The sequence below is a fragment of the Phyllobates terribilis genome, unplaced genomic scaffold (assembly GCF_046119375.1).
Source record: "Phyllobates terribilis strain yellow unplaced genomic scaffold, ASM4611937v1 Scaffold_2__4_contigs__length_985480577, whole genome shotgun sequence".
Lineage (NCBI taxonomy): Eukaryota > Metazoa > Chordata > Amphibia > Anura > Dendrobatidae > Phyllobates > Phyllobates terribilis.
In genome coordinates this window covers 976,120,006-976,145,954 of record NW_027362762.1, presented here as the reverse complement: position 1 = coordinate 976,145,954, position 25,949 = coordinate 976,120,006, and the positions used below count along the sequence as shown (strand labels likewise).

The 25,949-nt window shown below is 49.2% G+C and overlaps 1 protein-coding gene across 4 annotated transcripts in view; it reads left to right on the top strand.

Annotated features, from left to right (window-relative positions):
* The window catches only part of LOC141241266 (lymphocyte function-associated antigen 3-like), a 98,964-nt gene that overhangs the window by 55,976 nt on the left and 17,039 nt on the right, over positions 1 to 25,949 (top strand). For 3 of the 4 annotated variants that reach the window (XM_073668745.1, XM_073668742.1, XM_073668744.1), the window contains one exon: positions 7,869 to 8,027. In XM_073668745.1, coding sequence (XP_073524846.1) covers positions 7,869 to 8,027 — 159 coding nt within the window. Of the gene's footprint in view, positions 1 to 7,868; positions 8,028 to 19,094; positions 19,408 to 25,949 lie in introns of those variants that run through there. The other variant, XM_073668743.1, reaches the window with a different exon arrangement.

Genomic DNA, 25,949 nt, shown 5'->3' with positions numbered 1-25,949 from the left:
ATAATCACTGATGGGAGGAGGAGGAGGATAGTCACTGTGATAAAGTAAGAGGATAATCACTGATGGGAGGAGGAGGAGGATAGTCACTGTGATAAAGTAAGAGGATAATCACTGATGGGAGGAGGAGGAGGATAGTCACTGTGATAAAGTAAGAGGATAATCACTGATGGGAGGAGGAGGACAGTCACTGTGATGGGAGGAGGAGGAGGATAGTCACTGTGATGGGAGGAGTAGGATAGTCACTGTGATGGGAGGAGAAGGAGGATAGTCACTGTGATAGGAGGAGGAGGATAATCACTGATGAGAGGAGGAGGAGGATAGTCACTGTGATAAAGTAAGAGAATAATCACTGATGGGAGGAGGAGGATAGTCACTGTGATAAAGTAAGAGGATAATCACTGATGGGAGGAGGAGGATAGTCACTGTGATAAAGTAAGTGGATAATCACTGATAGGAGGAGGAGGAGGATAGTCACGGTGATAAAGTAAGAGGATAATCACTGATGGGAGGAGGATAGTCACTGTGATAAAGTAATAGGATAATCACTGATGGGAGGAGGAGGATAGTCACTGCGATAAAGTAAGAGGATAATCACTGATGGGAGGAGGAGGATTGTCACAGTGATAAAGTAAGAGGATAATCACTGATAGGAGGAGGAGGAGGATAGTCACGGTGATAAAGTAAGAGGATAATCACTGATAGGAGGATGAGGAGGATAGTCATGGTGATAAAGTAAGAGGATAATCACTGATGGGAGGAGGAGGAGGATAGTCACTGCGATAAAGTAAGAGGATAATCACTGATGGGAGGAGGAGGATAGTCAAAGTGATAAAGTAAGAGGATAATCACTGATGGGAGGAGGAGGTGGATAGTCATTGTGATGGGAGGAGGAGGATAGTGACTGTGATGGGAGGATAGTCACTGTGATAGGAGGAGAAGGATAATCACTGTGATGAGAGGAGGAGGAGGATAGTCACTGTGATGGGAGGAGGAGGATAGTCGCTGTGATGGGAGGGGAAGTATAGTCATTGTGATGGGAGGAGGAGGATAGTCACTGCGATATAGTAATAAGATAATCACTGTGATGGGAGGAGGAGGAAGATAGTCAATGTGTGGGAGGAGGAGGAGAATAGTTACTGTGATATAGTAATAGGATAGTCACTGTGATGGGAGGAGGTCACTGTGATGGCCGCAGGAGGATAGTGATTGTGATATAGTAGTAGGATAATCACTGTGATGAGAGGAGGAGGATAGTCACTGTGATGGGAGGAGGAGGATAGTCACTGTGATGGGAGGAGTAGGAGAATAGTCACAGTGATGGGAGAAGGAGAATGATCACGGTAATGGGAGGAGGATAGTCACTGTCATGGGAGGAGGAGGAGAATAGTAACTGCGATGGGAGGAGGAGGATAGTCACTGTGATGGGAGGAGGAGGAGGATAGTCACTGTTATGGGAGGAGGAAGATAGTTACTGTGATGGGAGGAGGAGGAAGATCACTGTGATGGGAGGAGGAGGATAGTCACTGTAATGGGAGGAGGAGGATCACTGTGATGGGAGGAGGATAGTCACTGTGATGGGAGGTGGAGGAGGATAGTCACTGTGATATAGTAAGAGGATAATCACTGTGATGGGAGGAGGAGGATGATCACTGTGATGGGAGGAGGATAATCACTGTGATGGGAGAAGGAGGATAGTCACTGATGGCAGGAGGAGGAGCATAGTCACTGTGATGGGAGGAGGAGGATGATCACTGTGATGGGAGGAGGAGGATAGTCACTGTGATGGGAGGGGAAGGATAGTCATTGTGATGGGAGGAGGAGGATAGTCACTGCAATATAGTAATAAGATAATCACTGTGATGGGAGGAGGAGGAAGATAGTCACTGTGTGGGAGGAGGAGGAGAATAGTTACTGTGATATAGTAATAGGATAGTCACTGTGATGGGAGGAGGTCACTGTGATGGCCGCAGGAGGATAGTGATTGTGATATAGTAGTAGGATAATCACTGTGATGGGAGGAGGAGGATAGTCACTGTGATGGGAGGAGGAGGATAGTCACTGTGATGGGAGGAGTAGGAGAATAGTCACAGTGATGGGAGAAGGAGAATGATCACGGTAATGGGAGGAGGATAGTCATTGTGATGGGAGGAGGAGGAGAATAGTCACTGCGATGGGAGGAGGAGGATAGTCACTGTGATGGGAGGAGGAGGAGGATAGTCACTGTTATGGGAGGAGGAAGATAGTTACTGTGATGGGAGGAGGAGGAAGATCACTGTGATGGGAGGAGGAGGATAGTCACTGTGATGGGAGGAGGAGGATCACTGTGATGGGAGGAGGATAGTCACTGTGATGGGAGGTGGAGGAGGATAGTCACTGTGATATAGTAAGAGGATAATCACTGTGATGGGAGGAGGAGGATGATCACTGTGATGGGAGGAGGATAATCACTGTGATGGGAGAAGGAGGATAGTCACTGATGGCAGGAGGAGGAGCATAGTCACTGTGATGGAAGGAGGAGGATGATCACTGTGATGGGAGGAGGATAGTCACTGTGATATAGTAAGAGGATAATCACTGTGATGAGAGGAGGAGGAGGATAGTCACTGTGATGGGAGGAGGAGGATAGTCACTGTGATGGGAGGAGGATGATGATCACTGTGATGGGAGGAGCAGGATCACTGTAATGGGAGGAGGAGGATAGTCACTGTGATGGGAGGATGAGGATGATCACTGTGATAGGAGGAGGATAGTCACTGTGATGGGAGGAGGAGGAGGATGGTCACTGTGATATAGTAAGAGGATAATCACTGTGATGGGAGGAGGAGCAGGATAGTCACTGTGATAGGAGGAGGAGGAAGATAGTCACTGTGATGGGAGGAGGAGGATAGTCACTGTGATGGGAGGAAGAGGATGATCACTGTGATGGGAGGAGGAGGAGGATGGTCACTGTGATGGGAGGAGGATGATGATCACTGTGATGGGAAGAGGATCACTGTGATGGGAGGAGGAGGATAGTCACTGTGATAAAGTAAGTGGATAATCACTGATAGGAGGAGGAGGAGGATAGTCACGGTGATAAAGTAAGAGGATAATCACTGATGGGAGGAGGAGGAGGAGGATAGTCACTGTGATAAAGTAATAGGATAATCACTGATGGGAGGAGGAGGATAGTCACTGCGATAAAGTAAGAGGATAATCACTGATGGGAGGAGGAGGATAGTCACAGTGATAAAGTAAGAGGATAATCACTGATGGGAGGAGGAGGAGGATAGTCACTGTGATGGGAGGAGGAGGATAGTCCCTGTGATGGGAGGAGGATAGTCACTGTGATAGGAGGAGAAGGATAATCACTGTGATGAGAGGAGGAGGAGGATAGTCACTGTGATGGGAGGGGAAGGATAGTCATTGTGATGGGAGGAGGAGGATAGTCACTGCGATATAGTAATAAGATAATCACTGTGATGGGAGGAGGAGGAAGATAGTCACTGTGTGGGAGGAGGAGGAGAATAGTTACTGTGATATAGTAATAGGATAGTCACTGTGATGGGAGGAGGTCACTGTGATGGCCGCAGGAGGATAGTGATTGTGATATAGTAGTAGGATAATCACTGTGATGGGAGGAGGAGGATAGTCACTGTGATGGGAGGAGGAGGATAGTCACTGTGATGGGAGGAGTAGGAGAATAGTCACAGTGATGGGAGAAGGAGAATGATCACGGTGATGGGAGGAGGATAGTCATTGTGATGGGAGGAGGAGGAGAATAGTCACTGCGATGGGAGGAGGAGGATAGTCACTGTGATGGGAGGAGGAGGAGGATAGTCACTGTTATGGGAGGAGGAAGATAGTTACTGTGATGGGAGGAGGAGGAAGATCACTGTGATGGGAGGAGGAAGATAGTCACTGTGATGGGAGGAGGAGGATCACTGTGATGGGAGGAGGATAGTCACTGTGATGGGAGGTGGAGGAGGATAGTCACTGTGATATAGTAAGAGGATGATCACTGTGATGGGAGGAGGAGGAGGATAGTCACAGTGATGGGAGGAGGATAGTCACTGTTATGGGAGGAGGAGGAGGATAGTCACTGTGATGGGAGGAGGAGGGTAGTCACTGTGATGGGAGGAGGAGGATAGTCACAGTGATGGGAGGAGGAGGATAGTCACTGTTATAGGAGGAGGAGGAGGATAGTCACTGTGATATAGTAATAGGATAATCACTGTGATGGGAGGAGGAGGAGGATAGTCACTGTGATGGGAGGAGGAGGAGGATAGTCACAGTGATGGGAGGAGGAGGATGATTACTGTGATGGGAGGAGGAGGATAATCACTGTGATGGGAGGAGGAGGATAGTCACTGTGATGGGAGGAGGAGGATAGTCACTGTGATGGGAGGAGGAGGATAGTCACTGTGATGGGAGGAGGAGGAGGATAGTAACAGTGATGGGAGGAGGATAGTCACTGTGAGGGGAGGAGGAGGATGATCACTGTGATGGGAGGAGGAGGATAGTCACTCTGATGGGAGGAGGAGGATAGTCACTGTGATGGGAGGAGGAGGATAGTCACTGTGATGGGAGGAGGAGGATAGTCACTGTGATGGGAGGAGGAGGAGGATAGTCACAGTGATGGGAGGAGGAGGATAGTCACTGTGATGGGAGGAGGAGGATAGTCACTGTGATGGGAGGAGGAGGATAGTCACTGTGATGGGAGGAGGAGGATAGTCACTGTGATGGGAGGAGGAGGAGGATAGTCACAGTGATGGGAGGAGGAGGATAGTCACTGTGATGGGAGGAGGAGGAGGAGGATAGTAACAGTGACGGGAGGAGGATAGTCACTGTGAGGGGAGGAGGAGGATGATCACTGTGATGGGAGGAGGAGGATAGTCACTCTGATGGGAGGAGGAGGATAGTCACTGTGATGGGAGGAGGAGGATAGTCACTGTGATGGGAGGAGGAGGATAGTCACTGTGATGGGAGGAGGAGGATAGTCACTGTGATGGGAGGAGGAGGAGGATAGTCACAGTGATGGGAGGAGGAGGATAGTCACTGTGATGGGAGGAGGAGGATAGTCACTGTGATGGGAGGAGGAGGATAGTCACTGTGATGGGAGGAGGAGGAGGATAGTCACTGTGATGGGAGGAGGAGGATAGTCACTGTGATGGTAGGAGGATAGTCACTGTGATGGGAGGAGGAGGATGATCACTGTGATGGGAGGAGGAGGATAGTCACTGTGATGGGAGGAGGATAGTCACTGTGATGGGAGGAGGAGGATGATCACTGTGATGGGAGGAGGAGGAGGATAGTCACTGTGATGGGAGGAGGAGGATAGTCACTGTGATGGGAGGAGGCGGAGGATAGTCACTGTGATGGGAGGAGGAGGATAGTCACTGTGATGGTAGGAGGATAGTCACTGTGATGGGAGGAGGAGGATGATCACTGTGATGGGAGGAGGAGGATAGTCACTGTGATGGGAGGAGGATAGTCACTGTGATGGGAGGAGGAGGATAGTCACAGTGATGGGAGGAGGATAGTCACTGTGATGGGAGGAGGAGGATAGTCACTGTGATGGGAGGAGGAGGAGGATAGTCACTGTGATGGGAGGAGGAGGATGATCACTGTGATATAGTAAGAGGATAATCACTGTGATGGGAGGAGGAGGAGGATAGTCACTGTGATGGGAGGAGGAGGATAGTCACAGTGATGGGAGGAGGATAGTCACTGTGATGGGAGGAGGAGGAGGATAGTCACTGTGATGGGAGGAGGATAGTCACTGTGATGGGAGGAGGATAGTCACTGTGATGGGAGGAGGAGGATAGTCACTGTGATGGGAGGAGGAGGAGGATAGTCACTGTGATGGGAGGAGGAGGAGGATAGTCACAGTGATGGGAGGAGGAGGATAGTCACTGTGATGGGAGGAGGAGGATAGTCACTGTGATGGGAGGAGGAGGATAGTCACTGTGATGGGAGGAGGAGGAGGATAGTCACAGTGATGGGAGGAGGAGGATAGTCACTGTGATGGGAGGAGGAGGATAGTCACTGTGATGGGAGGAGGAGGATAGTCACTGTGATGGGAGGAGGAGGATAGTCACTGTGATGGGAGGAGGAGGAGGAGGATAGTCACTGTGATGGGAGGAGGAGGATAGTCACTGTGATGGTAGGAGGATAGTCACTGTGATGGGAGGAGGAGGATGATCACTGTGATGGGAGGCGGAGGATAGTCACTGTGATGGGAGGAGGATAGTCACTGTGATGGGAGGAGGAGGATGATCACTGTGATGGGAGGAGGAGGAGGATAGTCACTGTGATGGGAGGAGGAGGATAGTCACTGTGATGGGAGGAGGAGGAGGATAGTCACTGTGATGGGAGGAGGAGGATAGTCACTGTGATGGTAGGAGGATAGTCACTGTGATGGGAGGAGGAGGATGATCACTGTGATGGGAGGAGGAGGATAGTCACTGTGATGGGAGGAGGATAGTCACTGTGATGGGAGGAGGAGGATAGTCACAGTGATGGGAGGAGGATAGTCACTGTGATGGGAGGAGGAGGATAGTCACTGTGATGGGAGGAGGAGGAGGATAGTCACTGTGATGGGAGGAGGAGGATGATCACTGTGATATAGTAAGAGGATAATCACTGTGATGGGAGGAGGAGGAGGATAGTCACTGTGATGGGAGGAGGAGGATAGTCACAGTGATGGGAGGAGGATAGTCACTGTGATGGGAGGAGGAGGATGATCACTGTGATGGGAGGAGGAGGATAGTCACTGTGATGGGAGGAGGATAGTCACTGTGATGGGAGGAGGAGGATGATCACTGTGATGGGAGGAGGAGGAGGATAGTCACTGTGATGGGAGGAGGAGGATAGTCACTGTGATGGGAGGAGGAGGATAGTCACTGTGATGGTAGGAGGATAGTCACTGTGATGGGAGGAGGAGGATGATCACTGTGATGGGAGGAGGAGGATGATCACTGTGATGGGAGGAGGAGGATAGTCACTGTGATGGGAGGAGGATAGTCACTGTGATGGGAGGAGGAGGATAGTCACAGTGATGGGAGGAGGATAGTCACTGTGATGGGAGGAGGAGGATAGTCACTGTGATGGGAGGAGGAGGAGGATAGTCACTGTGATGGGAGGAGGAGGATGATCACTGTGATATAGTAAGAGGATAATCACTGTGATGGGAGGAGGAGGAGGATAGTCACTGTGATGGGAGGAGGAGGATAGTCACAGTGATGGGAGGAGGATAGTCACTGTGATGGGAGGAGGAGGAGGATAGTCACTGTGATGGGAGGAGGATAGTCACTGTGATGGGAGGAGGATAGTCACTGTGATGGGAGGAGGAGGATAGTCACTGTGATGGGAGGAGGAGGAGGATAGTCACTGTGATGGGAGGAGGATAGTCACTGTGATGGGAGGAGGATAGTCACTGTGATGGGAAGAGGAGGAGGATAGTCACTGTGATGGGAGGAGGATAGTCACTGTGATGGGAGGAGGATAGTCACTGTGATGGGAAGAGGATAGTCACTGTGATGGGGGGAGGAGCGCTGCGGTCAGTTATCAGTCATCCCCTGGCGTCCGTGCCCACCTGCAGCTCACAGACAGTAGTAACTCACGTTCCTTTTTGAGGGTCTTTCCGGGATGACTTGTATTTGTCGGTGGTCCCATCTTGGGAACATTCAGCCTAATGAGTAACTGAAAAAATAGAAAAGTCGATAAATTCTGTTGTTTTGTGAAATGTTTCCTTTACATTTGCTGCAGAAATAAAGTGTCCATCTTAGTTTTTCACATTTACCATTCTGTTACAATGAAGCTGTCGGATCCCAGTGTGACTTGTGTCTGATCCTGCTCCCTGCTGATGGCGGCCTCTCTGCTCTCAGGTCCGTGCGGTGCCCCCAGCGTCAGTGCCGGTCGTCACAGGAAGAAGGAGTTACAGATCGGAGAAGACCACCCGCCCACGAGGAGCGTCGACGGGAAGGGCTCGTGTGGGGGAACTTACATCCTACGGTCCGACACAGAATTACTTCCCTGCCTGGGTGGTGAGTAGGGATCGGCGCCATCGCAGCTGCATGACTCTTTAACCCCTTCCCTCCTGGGAGATTTTTTTTTTCTTACTTTTGTGCTTTCATTTTTTCCTTCAAGAGCTGTAACTTTTTATTTTCCCTTTGCATTCGCCGGATCAGACTTGTCTTTTTTTCAGGACAAGTTGTGGTTTTGAATGACTCCATTATTTTTACCTTACAATGTGCCGAAAAAGTGCAGGAAGGTTTCAGACGTGGTGAAATGGTGAATAAATGCGACTCCACCATTGTTCTAAGGATTTCATTTTTACGGCAACGTTGTCAGAGTATTACGCCACTTTTACGGACTCACAATAAAACATACAAAAACAAAACCAAAATGGATTTTCCTTGGAAATATGTTAAGGAACATCCTTTCCAGAGTAATGACTTGTATATAAGGGAAAATAAATAACCAAAACCAAAAATACTCCTCCACGCCTAGGGCTATGTTCACACGTTGCGTTTTTGATGCGTTTTTGCACTTTTGCATTGCTTTCAACCAAGACAAATACATTCACCAGGAAATGTCATTTTAACATCTTACAATCTTATCTGGCCATGTGCTGTGTGACACATGCATACAGTGCTGAAAAGACATGGGGACAGCATGGGGAAGACCCCTGGAAGCATCTCTGACACCCAGGTCACTGCCTAAAAGTGTGCCCATCATAAGTGATCCTTGGCGCATGCGAAGATGCCTCCCGCCATGCACCTGTCGTTGCAGACTTGCAACAATCATCGTCCACGTCCTTGTCCCAGTGCAGCGTTCAGTTGTCCCTACCCCATTCCTTGGAATGCAAGCGCAAGTATGCAGCCAGCCACCCACCCACCCTCAGGCTGCAATACTATACTGCCAAATTTTTGACAGCTGCTTGCACTTGAAATGTGGCCTTTTAGGCTCGTGGAGGCGGAAGATTTTCACAACCTCATGCCGGCGGCGGCTGGGTGTCCATACTCGGTCCCCAGCAGCCACTATATTTCCCGGTATCGCTTCCGCCTTCCACAAGCATGGGTACTACAACATTACCCGTGCCCTCGCCACTGCACTTACCGGGAAGGACCGCTTAACCACAAACACGTGGACAGGTGAATGTGGCCAGGGACGGTACGGAGCCAGTCCACAGCTTTTTTTGCTGAGAGTTGTATTTCACCACAGCCATATTCTTTAGCTCGGTGAAAGGACTGGCATAGAGGGAAACCGTATCTACCCCGGCTGTCATTTATCCATCACCAGGTTCCGCCCATTGTCACACATGACCATGCCTGGCTGTATGTTCAGCGTTGAGAGCCACAGATCAGGCTGCTGTGTTACAGCTTTCAACAACTCTGCAGCTCTGGGCGGTTTGTCACCTAAGCATAAAGCATGTTATCTTCAGCACAGCCTGTTGCTGCTTGGCCAAGGCAGTGCTGCAGTGCTGTCAGCTTGTGACTGATGTGGTCATTTCGGAGATGGAGGAGGAGGTGCAGGAGCTGAACAATGTGATTGCATTGAGGTTACATTGGCAACTCTGGTTTTTATACTAAAGAAAGATCGTACTGTTTTTTTTTTTTTTTACGTTATTTTTTAAGACCGGGAAATGTCATTTTAACATTTTACAATCTTATCTGGCAATGTGGTGTGTGACACATCATCAGACACATTCTGTTTCATTTATGATGGAGGGACTCTGAAAGTCACAAAGCCTATTCTTAAAGGGCCAGCAGTCGGCCCTTACTATTCTTAAAGGGCCAGCAGTCGGCCCTCGCTATTGTTAGAGAGCCATCAGCCGGCTATGCTTTGTTGTTCCTATTATTAACGAGTGGGTCTCCTTTACTGTTATTGCGTATGCAGTTACTGCAAGGGCTGACAAAAATTTGGAGGCACTCCAATGCCCCTTGCAAAAGACGTAGAGGTCAGAGAGCCTCCTAAAAACAATGTTCCCATTATTAGGTAGTGGGTCTCCCATAGTGTGTGCTTATGCAGTGAAGCAACGGCTGCCAAAAATTTTGAGGAACTCCAATGCCCCTTGCAAAAGATAGATATGTTGATATGGTAGATATGGTGGTGATATGGTGAAGGAGGATGAGGATGAGGAGAAGGAGAAGCACAAGAGCAAATAGACAAAATCAGGAAGCGTATACCCATGTCTGGGTGTGAAGACAGAGGTGCATGGGGATAGAGTTAGACCTCCCCAAAAAAGACTGGTTTTGAGTTTATGTTACGCTGCTATTGACGCACCCCCTGGGCCATGTTCAGGGGATACCCGGAGCCGGATCTGGATAGGGGTAGTAGTCCTTGTGGCGGTGACCCGGTCCGTGCCCAGGGTGTCAAACTAAGTGGCAGTCTATGGCAGTAGATGTTAACTTGGATGTCGACTACGCCACCCGTTGAGTGCGGCTTTGCAGCCGCCGCTGCAGAACAGTCCGCTGAGGCCGGTGGTATGGGTGCAGCGATGATGGTATAACCCCCAACGGGAGGGGTATGGCCTCAGGGCAGCAGGTGAAGATGATGGGGGTTGTGACGGTCAGTAAGAAGAGTCAGAGTCAGGAGATGCAGTTTCAGGGGTTTTACTCACAAGTGTTCTCTCAGTCACTCTGGCCTTGAGTGACCACCCGAGCTGTGCTGCGTCCACCAGGTCCTGGACTCGGCTAACCCCCAGGCAGTTCTGAAGCGTGGTCCTGAGCTCCCTTCTCTCTCTCTGTCTCTGGCCGTTCCCACCAGGGATCCACCTTTGGCCGGCTCCCTCGGGTCTCTTAGTGGTCAAACCTCCTCTGGGTTCCCTGACCCTATGCTTGGTGTGCCTTTCTGGTGGATTTGGTGAGGGTCGTGGCAAATCTTGACCACGACCTCCGGTTCCTGGCTGAGGATAAGTGGCCTCCACCAGTTCGGGTTCCGGTACCCGTGTCCGCCAACCCTTCACTCTTTCTGGTCTGTTTCTGGGTTCTTGGGGTTCCCTCTGTCTTTCTCTCTGGGTCCTTCTTTCTCCTCTCTCCTCTGCAGGCTTAGCTCTGGAGCTGGGCCCAGCCGGAGCCACAGCTCCCTGTCAGCCCTCCTGGCTGAACTCCTCTGCTCTGCTCCTCAGGCTAAAAAGACCCTGTCCTAAGATGGTGCCCACCATATATACTCCCTTTATGTGTGAGCCCAGGTGACTAGCACCCAATGAGCTCCTAGCTTTACCCAGACTACTCCCCCTATCTGCCCCTACACTACTGGGATGTTCCACCCCCCTCCCACTCCAGCCAGGGACAGACGCTGTCGTACCTGCACATATACTGGTGGGAGTACCGTAGTTCTGTCCCCCGGAAATGGGATGTATGTAGTGCATGCAGCCTACTGAGCTCAGTCCCACACTCCATCCTTACCCGGGAGTGGAATACCACACCTCTGGAGTGAGGTGCAATACCCCTGTAGCAGCCGAGTCCTCAGGGTGCTACATTCCCCCCTGGTAAATCACAGCACGTCCTCGGGCTGTAAAAGAGCAAAAACATAAAACATACAAGCTTTTTAAAGTGCACTACATATAAAATATATAAACAGTAACCTTCAATCATCCCTTTATGGGAGGTACTTCTCTTTTAAAATGTTACGGACACATCATAAAATAATATTAACTCTTTCATCATAATAAAACTTTTCATATACAACATTTTTGACCTCTGGCCACTTGTGCAAATTGTGACCAGGTAAGTGCCACAGTCTCTGCTAGAAAAAACAGTTTCCTATAAAACCGGTAGGGGGCACTTTAGGAAGCGCAACTATATACAAGGGATATGGCCGCTCTCAGTCCTCGGCCAGTGGGAAAAGGGGATGGCTGCTCACAGTCCTCAGCCTGTGGGGAGATGGGACACACTGGAACAGTTCACTGGTCCCAACGGGGACTATAATGGTAACAGTTATTGTACCTTCACGGGTAACTATTTACAGTGCTCCTACTGTACATCAGTGGCGACGTCCTCCAGCTCCTTCCTCCGTGTACCCTTCAGACCCGTCCGGGTCCTCTTGCTCCTCCTGACACCTCAGCTCTTTCTCTGTCAGTCGGTGTACATGAAGGGCATAGGGTCCTTTGGCACATTGGTGCCGGGTGAAGGTGACCTCATCACCCAGGTAAAGGTCACGACCTCTGTGTCCCTCCGGTAGGTGGGACTCGACATCTCTTCTGGTCACGAAGACGTCGCCGGGGGTGTGATGATCTCTGATGAAGCCCCAACCGTGCTGCAGTTGGAATTTGATTACAGTCCCGGTGGCACGGGGACCGTGGGCTGCACGGGGGTTCCTTCGGGTCCGGCTCTTTTGTTCTGCACTCTTTACTTGCAGCCGCTCCTCGCGGACCCGTCTCGCTCTCCGTTCTCGCTCAAAGATTTTCAACTGCTGGCGGCAGCACTCCGCACGCTCAGTTGCAGCCGCCCGGGTCTCTTGAGTGAACCCGATGAGGTCTCCTCCTGCGGGGTCCCACTCAAACTGCGCCTCCTCTAACGAGAGCGGGGTCATCTTGACGGGCGCCGGAACCGGGATTAGGGGCTCAACCAGGGGTCTTTCTTTCCGGAGTCGGGAATGGTGGTACTCCGGTGGCCACGCAAAGGGCTGCCCATCCGGGCAAGTGTGCTGGGCAAACAAGTCTTCACCCAGGTGCGGCACAGTGGAAGTTGAGGGCGCGGTGGTGGCAGCGACGCCCGGGATCACTAGGCCTTGCGACCAGGCTTGGGGTACCCTGAAGGTAAAGGGCACCGTGAAGACGGCGGCGCCCGGGGGCCCTCGGCCTTGCGACCAGGCCGGTGGCGTCTCCTGCTTGGCCGCGCTCAGGGCTGAGGCGCGTGACGTCACAGGGGGCGTGGTCGCGGCTCCTGCTTGGGGCCTAGTCTGGAGCGGTAGCGGTGCGGCAACGGGCACGATCAGTGGGACTTCGGGCTCTGCGACGGGGAGTGGGGGTAGGCTTACGGTGGCTGGGCTCGGGGTAGTAACGTCCCCTTTACTTGCCTCCGTCTCTTCAGCTCCCTCTGCGGCGTCGTCTCCGGCCTCCGTCCCTTCTGCATCCTCTTCAGGGGCAGGCGTGCTCCTCGTTGCGGGTGGTGTGCTCCGCTGGCGGGTTCCAGCCTGCTGGGCCATCTCCCTGCTCCACTCCATCAGCGTTTCTCGCTGCACTTGGGCCATCCTCCGTGCGAGGCCCTCCAGCGCGGTCTGTGCACGCTCCCGGTCTCGGGGAAGCTGTGCCAGGATCTCCACCAGGTCTTGTGGGGTGGTTGCTTGCATCAGGCTCCTGACCACAGGGTCGGTGCTGCCTGCCTCTCCCTCCATCTCCGGGTACGGCTCCTCCAGACTTCTCCAAGCTGCTCCCATCTTCTCTCTTTTGTTCTGTCTCCGCCCCCATTGAGGGCGGTCCTCGGGCAACTTGGTGATTGTCAGTTCCAGGGGCAGACCCCCCACGCTGATGGACATCGCTAGCATCGCAGCCTCTGCTGGTGGGGGCGGTCTTCGTTTTTGGCGCCATTCTTGGTCCTGGCCCACGATGGGAGGTCGTCTCTTACCACCCTCTGGCACGCCCATAATGGCGTCCGCTCTGCCAGGGCGGGAAATCTTCTCAGATGGCGGGAATCGTCTCCCAGTGGCGGGAAACACTGCAGATGGCGGGAAAAGACTGCAGATGACGGGCAAATGGCGGGAACCGATCCGAGATGGCGTCCAATGGCGGGGACCCTCCGGAACTGGCGGGAGACTTCTTTTTGAGGTAAATGCGAACTTTTCTTCAGGCACGCAGTACCCGATGGTTGCGGGCACGTGATCCTGCCGACTACGCCAAAATTGACGCACCCCCTGGGCCATGTTCAGGGGATACCCGGAGCCGGATCTGGATAGGGGTAGTAGTCCTTGTGGCGGTGACCCGGTCCGTGCCCAGGGTGTCAAACTAAGTGGCAGTCTATGGCAGTAGATGTTAACTTGGATGTCGACTACGCCACCCGTTGAGTGCGGCTTTGCAGCCGCCGCTGCAGAACAGTCCGCTGAGGCCGGTGGTATGGGTGCAGCGATGATGGTATAACCCCCAACGGGAGGGGTATGGCCTCAGGGCAGCAGGTGAAGATGATGGGGGTTGTGACGGTCAGTAAGAAGAGTCAGAGTCAGGAGATGCAGTTTCAGGGGTTTTACTCACAAGTGTTCTCTCAGTCACTCTGGCCTTGAGTGACCACCCGAGCCGTGCTGCGTCCACCAGGTCCTGGACTCGGCTAACCCCCAGGCAGTTCTGAAGCGTGGTCCTGAGCTCCCTTCTCTCTCTCTGTCTCTGGCCGTTCCCACCAGGGATCCACCTTTGGCCGGCTCCCTCGGGTCTCTTAGTGGTCAAACCTCCTCTGGGTTCCCTGACCCTATGCTTGGTGTGCCTTTCTGGTGGATTTGGTGAGGGTCGTGGCAAATCTTGACCACGACCTCCGGTTCCTGGCTGAGGATAAGTGGCCTCCACCAGTTCGGGTTCCGGTACCCGTGTCCGCCAACCCTTCACCCTTTCTGGTCTGTTTCTGGGTTCTTGGGGTTCCCTCTGTCTTTCTCTCTGGGTCCTTCTTTCTCCTCTCTCCTCTGCAGGCTTAGCTCTGGAGCTGGGCCCAGCCGGAGCCACAGCTCCCTGTCAGCCCTCCTGGCTGAACTCCTCTGCTCTGCTCCTCAGGCTAAAAAGACCCTGTCCTAAGATGGTGCCCACCATATATACTCCCTCTATGTGTGAGCCCAGGTGACTAGCACCCAATGAGCTCCTAGCTTTACCCAGACTACTCCCCCTATCTGCCCCTACACTACTGGGATGTTCCACCCCCCTCCCACTCCAGCCAGGGACAGACGCTGTCGTACCTGCACATATACTGGTGGGAGTACCGTAGTTCTGTCCCCCGGAAATGGGATGTATGTAGTGCATGCAGCCTACTGAGCTCAGTCCCACACTCCATCCTTACCCGGGAGTGGAATACCACACCTCTGGAGTGAGGTGCAATACCCCTGTAGCAGCCGAGTCCTCAGGGTGCTACACTATCATCCAGTGTTGTTGAGAAGTCTGGCCCAATCCAGCCCTTGTTCATTTTTATAAGAGTCAGCCTGTCAGCATTTTCAGTTGACAGGCGGATAAGCCTATCGGTTATAATTCCACTGGCAGCACTAGTACAGTCTATAGTCAGGAAACTAGCTCCTGCTCTTCCTCCTCCTCCTCCTCATTGTCACCCAATCCACATTGGGATGAGATGAGGCTTGGCTGTGTGTAATCACCCTGTATGGTTCCTTGCTCCATCTCATCGTGCTCCGCCTGCAATGCCTCCTCTTTAATTGAGAGCAGAGAGCGTTTCAGTAGACAGAGAAGCGGGATGGTGAAGATAATTATGGCGTCATCGCCGCTCACCATCTTGGTGGAGTCCTCAAAGTTTTGGAGGATGGCACATATGTCTGACATCCATGTCCACTCCAGAGATTTTACGTGTGGAGTCTGAACTGAATACCGACGGCCTTGTTGATGCTGGTACTCAACAACTGCCCTCTTCTACTCACAAATCCTTCCCAACATCTGCAGTGTAGAGTTCCAAGGGGTAGGCACATCGCAGATCAGTTGGTGAGCTGGAAGGTGGAAACTCTTCAGTGCTTCCAGCTTGCGAATGATGTGGTCATTTCGGAGATGGATGCTGAAGAGGAGGAGGATGAGGAGGTGTAGGAGCTGTAGAATGTGGGGGAAACCCTGATTGACCCAGGGCCCGCAATCCATGGCATCAGGAGGACGTGTTCCGTCCCAAGGTCCGACTGGGTCCCAGCTTCCACTATGTTAACTCTGTGTGCCGTCAGCGAGATATACCGTCTCTGACCCCAAGCACTTGTCCACATGTCCTTGGTTAGGTGGACTTTCCCGGTAACTGAGTTGTTGAGGACATGGCTAATGTTGTAGGACACGTGCTTGTGTAATGCGGGGACGGCACACCAGGAGAAATAGTGTCAGCTGGGGACCGAGTACCGAGGGACGGCTGCCGCCATGAGGTTGTGGAAAGCTTCCATCTCCACGAGCCTAAAAGGCAACATTTCGAGTGCAAGCATTTGCGAAATGTGTGAATTTAGTAGTGTGGCCTGTGGGGCGTTAGCTGCGTATTTGCGCTTGCATTCCAAGGACTGGGGTATGGACAACTGAACGCTGCGCTGGGACAAGGATGTGCTTGCTGATGGTGCTAGTTGAGAGTGTTCAATGACAGGTGCAGGGCGAGAGGCATCTTGGCATGCGCCATGGACAGGGGATTCACGTGCACGCACAACAGCGGAACAAGCAGTGGTGTCACCCGCAGACACTGTTCCTGGACCCTGGGGTTCAGCCTTCTTAGTCGGGTGCTTTGCTGCCATGTGCCTGATCATGCTGGTGGTGGTTAGGCTGCTAGTTTTGCTACCCCTGCTGATGCTGGCCTGGCAGGTGATGCAAATGGCCTTTTTGGGGTAATCGAAAGAGTCTTTAAAAAACAAGCAGACTCGGGAAGACCTAACAGTTGTACTGGCAACTTCCATCGTGTTGGTGTTACGGGGAACCGTTGCCTGCCTTCTGTCTGCTGCCACCACACTGCTTATTCTTGTTTGTTGTGGTGCTACGCCTCCCTCCCCCTGTGCCTGTGTGCTGCTGTCCTCGCTCTGCATGTGTGGCACCCCAGGGGTCTGGTTTCCACAGTAACAAGCAATGTTATGTCTGAGAGCAGGTGGGAGGTCTCTTGGTCAGGAATCCTATGCATGCCACACCTCCTGCCCAGTCCTGAGAGGGGAAGGACTTCCCCTATATAAACCTGGGGCTGAGGCAGGGTTGGGGAGTTCAGAGGGAGAGTTCAGCCAGGAGGGCTGACAGGGAGCTGTGGCTCCGGCTGGGCCCAGCTCCTGGGCCATGCCAGAAGTAGACAGAGAAGAGAAGCAGCTATGGGAAGAAACAACAGGAGCTCTGTGGGAGCAGTGTTACAAGGAGTCAGGGGCTGGCAGCTGCAGAGCTCGCCCTGACTGAGAAGAGTTATCACCGGACCCGGAGTCCGAGGCTGTGGGGACTAACTCCTACCCAGCAGCAGAATCCGTCAGGCAGGGGATTTCAGGTCCTCTGGCCAAGAAACCCGAAGGCACGGTCACACGCGTGGGACCAGCACCGTCGTCGTGGAGCGGAAGCTACTAGAAGGCCCCGAGTCACCGGCCATACGGGTGAGCACCACACGGTACACTCAGGGACGTGGGCTACTTATACCCGCTTCTAGCAAGGTAGCCAGAAGAGTACAGTCAGTTTGGGGAGGCCTACAACTCCGCCTGGCCAGGGGAGATCCCATCTGCTCAAGGACTCACCAGGCCCCAATCGCTAGCCAGTACTCCGGGAGGGTCTATCGTTGTCACCAGTAAAGACCCTGAACTACACCGTACCGTCTCTGAGTGGTTCCTGCTACCCCCATCATCCACGTCGGCTGCCCTGAGGCCATACCCCTCCCGTTGGGGGTTATACCATCACGCTGCACAATCCTACCACCGGCCTCAGCGGTCTGCCCTGCAGCAGCGGCTCCTTAGCTGTACTCAACGGGTGGCGTAGTCGTCCAACATCTACCGCTAATACAGCGCCACTGAGTCTGACTCCCTGGGCACGGACCGGATCACCGCCACGAGACTACAACCCTCAAGAGATCCGGCTCCGGGTAAGCTCCCGCGTGCGCAACGCAGCGCGACACAGGCCCAGGGGCGCGTCACATGTCCTTCTGCCAGGTTGGGTCAGTGACTTCATTATCCACCACCTCATCTTCCACTTCCGCACCGTGGTCCTCCTCCTGACTTTCTGGCAATTGTGTCTCATCATCGTCCACCTCTTGTGACACTTTCCCACCGTCGCCTTCGTGTGACCGTGGCTGCTCAAATATTTGGGCTTCGCTACACGCGATCTCCTCTTGCCTCGCTTCAAGCGAACCGGGCGAGAGGCCCGAATCTATAAATAGAAAAGTGAACAGCTCTTCAGAGTGTCCAAGTGTGGGATCAGTTGTCTCCGGGCACTCGGCATGGTGGGAGCAAGTAGGATCAGGGTGAGGAATATGCGGTCCAGACTCACAGCTACTGAGACTTAACCGTGTGGAAGACAAGGTGGTGGTGGTGGTGGCTAAGTGACTGGAAGCATTATCTGCTATCACACTGCTCTGTGTTCAATAGTGGTGTTCTGCGGTACCCTATTAATTGAGACAGGAAGGTCGGGCGAGAAGATGTGGGTGCTTGTTGTGGCACAATTTCAGCTTGCCCACGGCCTCGGCCTCTGCATGCACCATCACCATCACGTCCACTTCCCCGTCCCTTCCCACGTGCCTTGCCCATTTTGAATGGAGGACAATATTTTCCACGTTCACTACAAATGGCTGAATTTAAACCGCAGTGATATGTGATCCGTGTGATGAAAAAACACAGTTTTAAATACCTGGCCTGTAGGTAACTATTTTTCACAGCGATCTGGTGTCAATAACTTCACTGACACATTGAAACAAAATTTACATGGAGGCCAATATTTTCCACGTTCACTACAAATTTCTGGATTTTTATCGCTGTGATATGGAAAGGACCTGGCTGTATTCTGCAGTGCCAACAAGCCGAAAAATGGTGTACTCTTGATTTCTTTTTAAGCAAATAATCAGGATTAAGACCAAAAAAAATAATTATTCCTGGCCCCTCAGACCTGGGCCTATGTTCATTGGCTCTGTAAAGAGCGCCAAACATGCAGGGAGGGGACCCGAGTTCCCGCCCGAGTAACCCGGAAATACTCAGCGAGCGCGGAGCTGTGGCGATCACGTTCACTCATCACTACGTGAGAACAATTAGGTGTATTTTTTTTATTCCTTTATTTTTAACTAGTAAAGAAGAGTGGGGGCAGACCGGGCGAGGGAAGGGCGGTGACTACTTTTTTTTTTTTAGATTTTTTAAAACGTTTTCTTTTAATTCTCTTTTTAGTCCCTGTGGGGGATCTGAATATGTAATCCTATATACTGGTGTGATTTATGGGTGGGCTATGAGATATGTTGCAGGTGGATACAGCTCCCGCTGCCCGCAGGTTATGTCGCTCTTTGTCTTCTCTCCAGACTCCTGATTTCCGCTCGCTCTGACGCTGCAGATCCTGATGAGACGTCTACGGCAGTGAGACTCCCACCATCCTCTCCTTCCTGCCTGCTGACTACTCCCGGGGGTCACACACAACCGCCTACATCCCGTGCAGCCGCCATCTTATCCCGCCAATCACTCCAGCCCGTCTGGCTGATCACGTCATTGCTGGTACGATGTGCCCGGGCGAGGTGGTGTGAATGCCGCCCTACAGATCCACGCTCTGACCCACCGATATTTACACCATGTTTCTAAAGAAAAAAATAAAAATTTAACAGATTTGTTGTTACTTTCCATCTGACTTTTATTAGACCCGTCCTTTGTGGGTACAGGACAGAACCCCCAATCCTGATAGACCACCCAATATTACACCCCGAGACAGTGACCGGCCAGGGTGGGACCAGATGCCAGCTCCTGGGGGTCAGTTCCCGGGGTGCGGCCGCTGCCAGGTTACTGCTCATCCAGGCTCGTCTGTTTTATTATGGCTTTAGATACCAACTACTCCTCATACACAAGAATCAGGAGACTACGTGGCCGCTGGTGTCTCTAGACACGTTCTCCTCACCATCGGGGGTCTCTGGATAATGGGGAATTATGCCGGTCCCTGGCTTCCTCGTATGGGTGGGATTCTGCCCGACCTCCTCCACATCTAACAGTTATAACCAGCGTGTCCGTATTTCCTCTGTCCCCATCCTGGATGGTCAGGACGGACGTCATCTCTCGTCCCCTCCATCATCAGTATCTGGTGACCGCCCGTCGCCTCCATCATCAGTATCTAGTGACCGCCCGTCACCTCCATCATCAGTATCTGGTGACCGCCCGTCACCTCCATCATCAGTATCTGGTGACCGCCCGTCACCTCCATCATCAGTATCTGGTGACCGCCCGTCACCTCCATCATCAGTATCTGGTGACCGCCCGTCACCTCCATCATCAGTATCTGGTGACCGCCCGTCACCTCCATCATCAGTATCTGGTGACCGCCCTTCACCTCCATCATCAGTATCTGGTGACCGCCCGTCCCCTCCATCATCAGTATCTGGTGACCGCCCGTCACCTCCATCATCAGTATCTGGTGACCGCCTGTCTCCTCCATCATCAGTATCTGGTGACCGCCCGTCTCCTCCATCATCAGTATCTGGTGACCGCCCGTCACCTCCATCATCAGTATCTGGTGACCGCCCGTCTCCTCCATCATCAGTATCTGGTGACCGCCCGTCACCTCCATCATCAGTATCTGGTGACCGCCCGTCACCTCCATCATCAGTATCTGGTGACCGCCCGTCTCCTCCATCATCAGTATCTGGTGACCACCCGTCACCTCCATCATCAGTATCTGGTGACCGCCCGTCACCTCCATCATCAGTATTTGGTGACCACCCGTCACCTCCATCATCAGTATCTGGTGACCGCGAGTCACCTCCATCATCAGTATCTGGTGACCGCCCGTCACCTCCATCATCAGTATCTGGTGACCTCCCGTCACCTCCATCATCAGTATCTGGTGACCGCCCGTCACCTCCATCATCAGTATCTGGTGACCGCCCGTCACCTCCATCATCAGTATCTGGTGACCGCGAGTCACCTCCATCATCAGTATCTGGTGACCGCCCGTCACCTCCATCATCAGTATCTGGTGTTTTTTGCTAATTATTCTAATTTACTGAGATAATGACTTCTGTGTTTTTAATGGCTGTAAGCCATAATCATCACCATTAACAGAAATAACCACTTGAAATAGATCCCTCTGTGTGTAATGACTCTATATAATAGATCCCTCTGTGTGTAATGACTCTATATAATAGATCCCTCTGCGTGTAATGACTCTATATAATAGATCCCTCTGTGTGAAATGACTCTATATTATAGATCACTCTGTGTGTAATGACTCTATATAATAGATCACTCTGTGTGTAATGACTCTATATAATAGATCCCTCTGTGTGTAATGACTCTATATTATAGATCACTCTGTGTGTAATGACTCTATATAATAGATCCCTCTGTGTGTAATGACTCTATAGAATAGATCCCTCTGTGTGTACTGAATATATAATAGATCCCTCTGTGTGTAATGACTCTATATAATAGATCCCTCTGTGTGTAATGACTCTATATAATAGATCGCTCTGTGTGTAATGACTCTATATAATAGATCGCTCTGTGTGTAATGACTCTATATAATAGATCGCTCTGTGTGTAATGACTCTATATAATAGATCCCTCTGTGTGTAATGACTCTATATAATAGATCCCTCTGTGTGTAATGACTCTATATAATAGACCCCTCTGTGTGTAATGACTCTATATAATAGATTCCTCTGTGTGTAATGACTCTATATAATAGACCCCTCTGTGTGTAATGACTCTATATAATAGATTCCTCTGTGTGTAATGACTATATAATAGATCCCTCTGTGTGTAATGACTCTATATAATAGACCCCTCTGTGTGTAATGACTCTATATAATAGATCCCTCTGTGTGTAATGACTCTATATAATAGATCCCTCTGCGTGTAATGACTCTATATAATAGATCCCTCTGCGTGTAATGACTCTATATAATAGATCCCTCTGTGTGTAATAACTCTATATAATAGATCCCTCTGTGTGTAATGACTTTATATAATAGATCCCTCTGTGTGTAATGACTCTATATAATAGATCGCTCTGTGTGTAATGACTCTATATAATAGATTCCTCTGTGTGTAATGACTCTATATAATAGATCGCTCTGTGTGTAATGACTCTATATAATAGACCCCTCTGTGTGTAATGACTCTATATAATAGATCCCTCTGTGTGTAATGACTCTATATAATAGATCGCTCTGTGTGTAATGACTCTATATAATAGATTCCTCTGTGTGTAATGACTCTATATAATAGATCGCTCTGTGTGTAATGACTCTATATAATAGACCCCTCTGTGTGTAATGACTCTATATAATAGATCCCTCTGTGTGTAATGACTCTATATAATAGATCCCTCTGTGTGTAATGACTCTATATAATAGATCCCTCTGTGTGTAATGACTCTATATAATAGATCCCTCTGTGTGTAATGACTCTATATAATAGATCCCTCTGTGTGTAATGACTCTATATAATAGATCCCTCTGTGTGTAATGACTTTATATAATAGATCCCTCTGTGTGTAATGACTCTATAGAATAGATCCCTCTGTGTGTAATGACTATATAATAGATCCCTCTGTGTGTAATGACTCTATATAATAGATCCCTCTGTGTGTAATGACTCTATATAATAGATCCCTCTGTGTGTAATGACTCTATATAATAGATCCCTCTGCGTGTAATTGACTCTATATAATAGATCCCTCTGCGTGTAATGACTCTATATAATAGATCCCTCTGCGTGTAATGACTCTATATAATAGATCCCTCTGCGTGTAATGACTCTATATAATAGATCACTCTAGGTGTAATGACTCTATATAATAGATCACTCTGCGTGTAATGACTCTATATAATAGATCCCTCTGTGTGTAATGACTCTATATAATAGATCCCTCTGTGTGTAATGACTCTATATAATAGATCCCTCTGTGTGTAATGACTTTATATAATAGATCGCTCTGTGTGTAATGACTCTATATAATAGATCACTCTGTGTGTAATGACTCTATATAATAGATCCCTCTGTGTGTAATGACTCTATATTATAGATCGCTCTGTGTGTAATGACTCTATATAATAGATCGCTCTGTGTGTAATGACTCCATATAGTAGATCCCTCTGCGTGTAATGACTCTATATAATAGATCACTCTGCGTGTAATGACTCTATATAATAGATCCCTCTGTGTGTAATGATTCTATATAATAGATCACTCTGTGTAATGGCTCTATATAATAGATCCCTCTGTGTGTAATGACTCTATATAATAGATCACTCTGTGTGTAATGATTCTATATAATAGATCCCTCTGTGTGTAATGACTCTATATAATAGATCACTCTGCGTGTAATGACTCTATATAATAGATCACTCTGCGTGTAATGACTCTATATAATAGATCCCTCTGTGTGTAATGACTCTATGGAATAGATCCCTCTGTGTGTAATGACTCTATATAAAAGATCCCTCTGTGTGTAATGACTCTATATAATAGATCCCTCTATGTGTAATGACGCTATATAAAAGATCCCTGTGTGTAATGACTCTATATAATAGATCACTCTGTGTGTAATGATTCTATAGAATAGATCCCTCTGTGTGTAATGACAATATATAATAGATCCCTCTGTGTGTAATGACAATATATAATAGATCCCTCTGCGTGTAATGACTCTATATAATAGATCGCTCTGCGTGTAATGACTCTATATAATAGATCCCTCTGTGTGTAATGACTCTATATAATACATTGCTCTGCGTGTAATGACTCTATATAATACATCGCTCTGCGTGTAATGACTCTATATAATAGATCCCTCTGTGTGTAATGACTCTATATAATAGATCCCTCTGTGTGTAATGACTCTATATAATAGATCCCTCTGTGTGTAATGACTCTATATAATAGATCCCTCTGTGTGTAATGACTCTATGTAATAGATCCCTCTGTGTGTAATGACTCTATGTAATAGATCCCTCTGCGTGTAATAACTCTATATAATAGATCCCTCTGCGTGTAATGACTCTATATAATAGATCGCTCTGCTTGTAATGACTCTATATAATAGATCCCTCTGTGTGTAATGACTCTATATAATAGATCACTCTGCGTGTAATGACTCTATATAATAGTTCCCTCTGCGTGTAATGACTCTATATAATATATCCCTCTGCGTGTAGTGACTCTATATAATAGATCCCTCTGTGTGTAATGACTCTATATAATAGATCGCTCTGTGTGTAATGACTCTATATATTAGATCCCTCTGTGTGTAATGACTCTATATAATAGATCCCTCTGTGTGTAATGACTCTATATAATAGATCCCTCTGCGTGTAATGACTCTATATAATAGATCGCTCTGTGTGTAATGACTCTATATATTAGATCCCTCTGTGTGTAATGACTCTATATATTAGATCCCTCTGTGTGTAATGACTCTATATAATAGATCGCTCTGTGTGTAATGACTCTATATAATAGATCCCTCTGTGTGTAATGACTCTATATAATAGATCCCTCTGTGTATAATGACTCTATATAATAGATCCCTATGTGTGTAATGACTCTATATATTAGATCCCTCTGTGTGTAATGACTCTATATAATAGATCCCTCTGTGTATAATGACTCTATATAATAGATCCCTCTGTGTGTAATGACTCTATATAATAGATCCCTCTGTGTATAATGACTCTATATAATAGATCCCTATGTGTGTAATGACTCTATATATTAGATCCCTCTGTGTGTAATGACTCTATATAATAGATCGCTCTGTGTGTAATGACTCTATATAATAGAGGAGGTTCAGTTTTCTTACTGAAGAACTGAAATAAATTAACTTATTGATGATATTCTAATTTTGTGAGATGTGCCTGTATATACCAGGATGGGGGACAAATATTCCAGGATGGGGGATTTATATACCAGGATGGGGGACATATATACAAGGATGGGGGAATTTATATATCAGGATGAGAGACATATATACCAGGATGGGGGACATATATACCAGGATGGGGGAATTTATATATCAGGATGAGAGACATATATACCAGAATGGGGCATATATATACCAGGATAGGGGATATATATACCAGGATGGGGGACATATATATACCAGGATGTGAGATATATATATACCAGGATGGAGGACAATAATACCAGGATGGGGGACATATTTACCTGGATGGGGGACATATATACCAGGATGGAGGACATATATACCAGGATGGGGGACATATATACCAGGATGGAGGATATATATACCAGGATGGGGGACATATATACCAGGATGGAGGACAGATATATACCAGGATGGAGGACATATATACCAGGATGGGGGACATATATACCAGGATGGAGGACATATATACCAGGATGGGGGACATATATACCAGGATGGTGGACATATATACCAGGATGGGGGACATATATAGTTGTGCTCAAAAGTTTACACACCCTGGCAGAATTTTTCCTTTCTTGGCCTTGTTTCAGAGAATATGAATCATAATAAAAAAACTTTTTCTCCCCTCATGGTTATTGCTTGGGTGAAGCCATTTATTGTCAAACTACTGTGTTTTCTCTTTTTAAATCTTAATGACAACCAAAAACATCCAAATGACTCTGATCAAAAGTTCACATACCCTGGTGATTTGGGCCTGATAACATGCACAGAATTTGACACAAATGGGTTTGATTGGCTACTAAAGGTAACATCCTCACCTGTGACTGTTTGCTTGTAATCAGTGTATGTGCATAAAAGCTGAGTGAGTTTCTGGGATCCAGACAGACTCTTGCATCTTTCATCCAGCCACTGATGTTTCTGGATTGTTATTTATGAGGAAAGCAAAAGAATTGTCAACGGATCTACGGGAAAAGGTAGTTGAACTGTATAACAGAGGAAAGGGATAAAAAAAATATCCAAGGAATTGACAATGCCAGTCAGCAGCATTCAAACTGTGATTAACAAATGGAAAATCAGGGGCTCTGTAAAAACCAAACCACGGTCAGGTAGACCAACAAAAATTTTGGCCACAACTGCCAGGAAAATTGTTCGGGATACAAAGAAAAACCCACAAATAACATCAGCTGAAATTCAGGACTCTCTGAAAACTAGCGGTGTGGCTGTTTCAAGATGCACAAGAAGGAGGCACTTGAAGAAAAATGGGCTGCATGGTCGAGTCACCAGA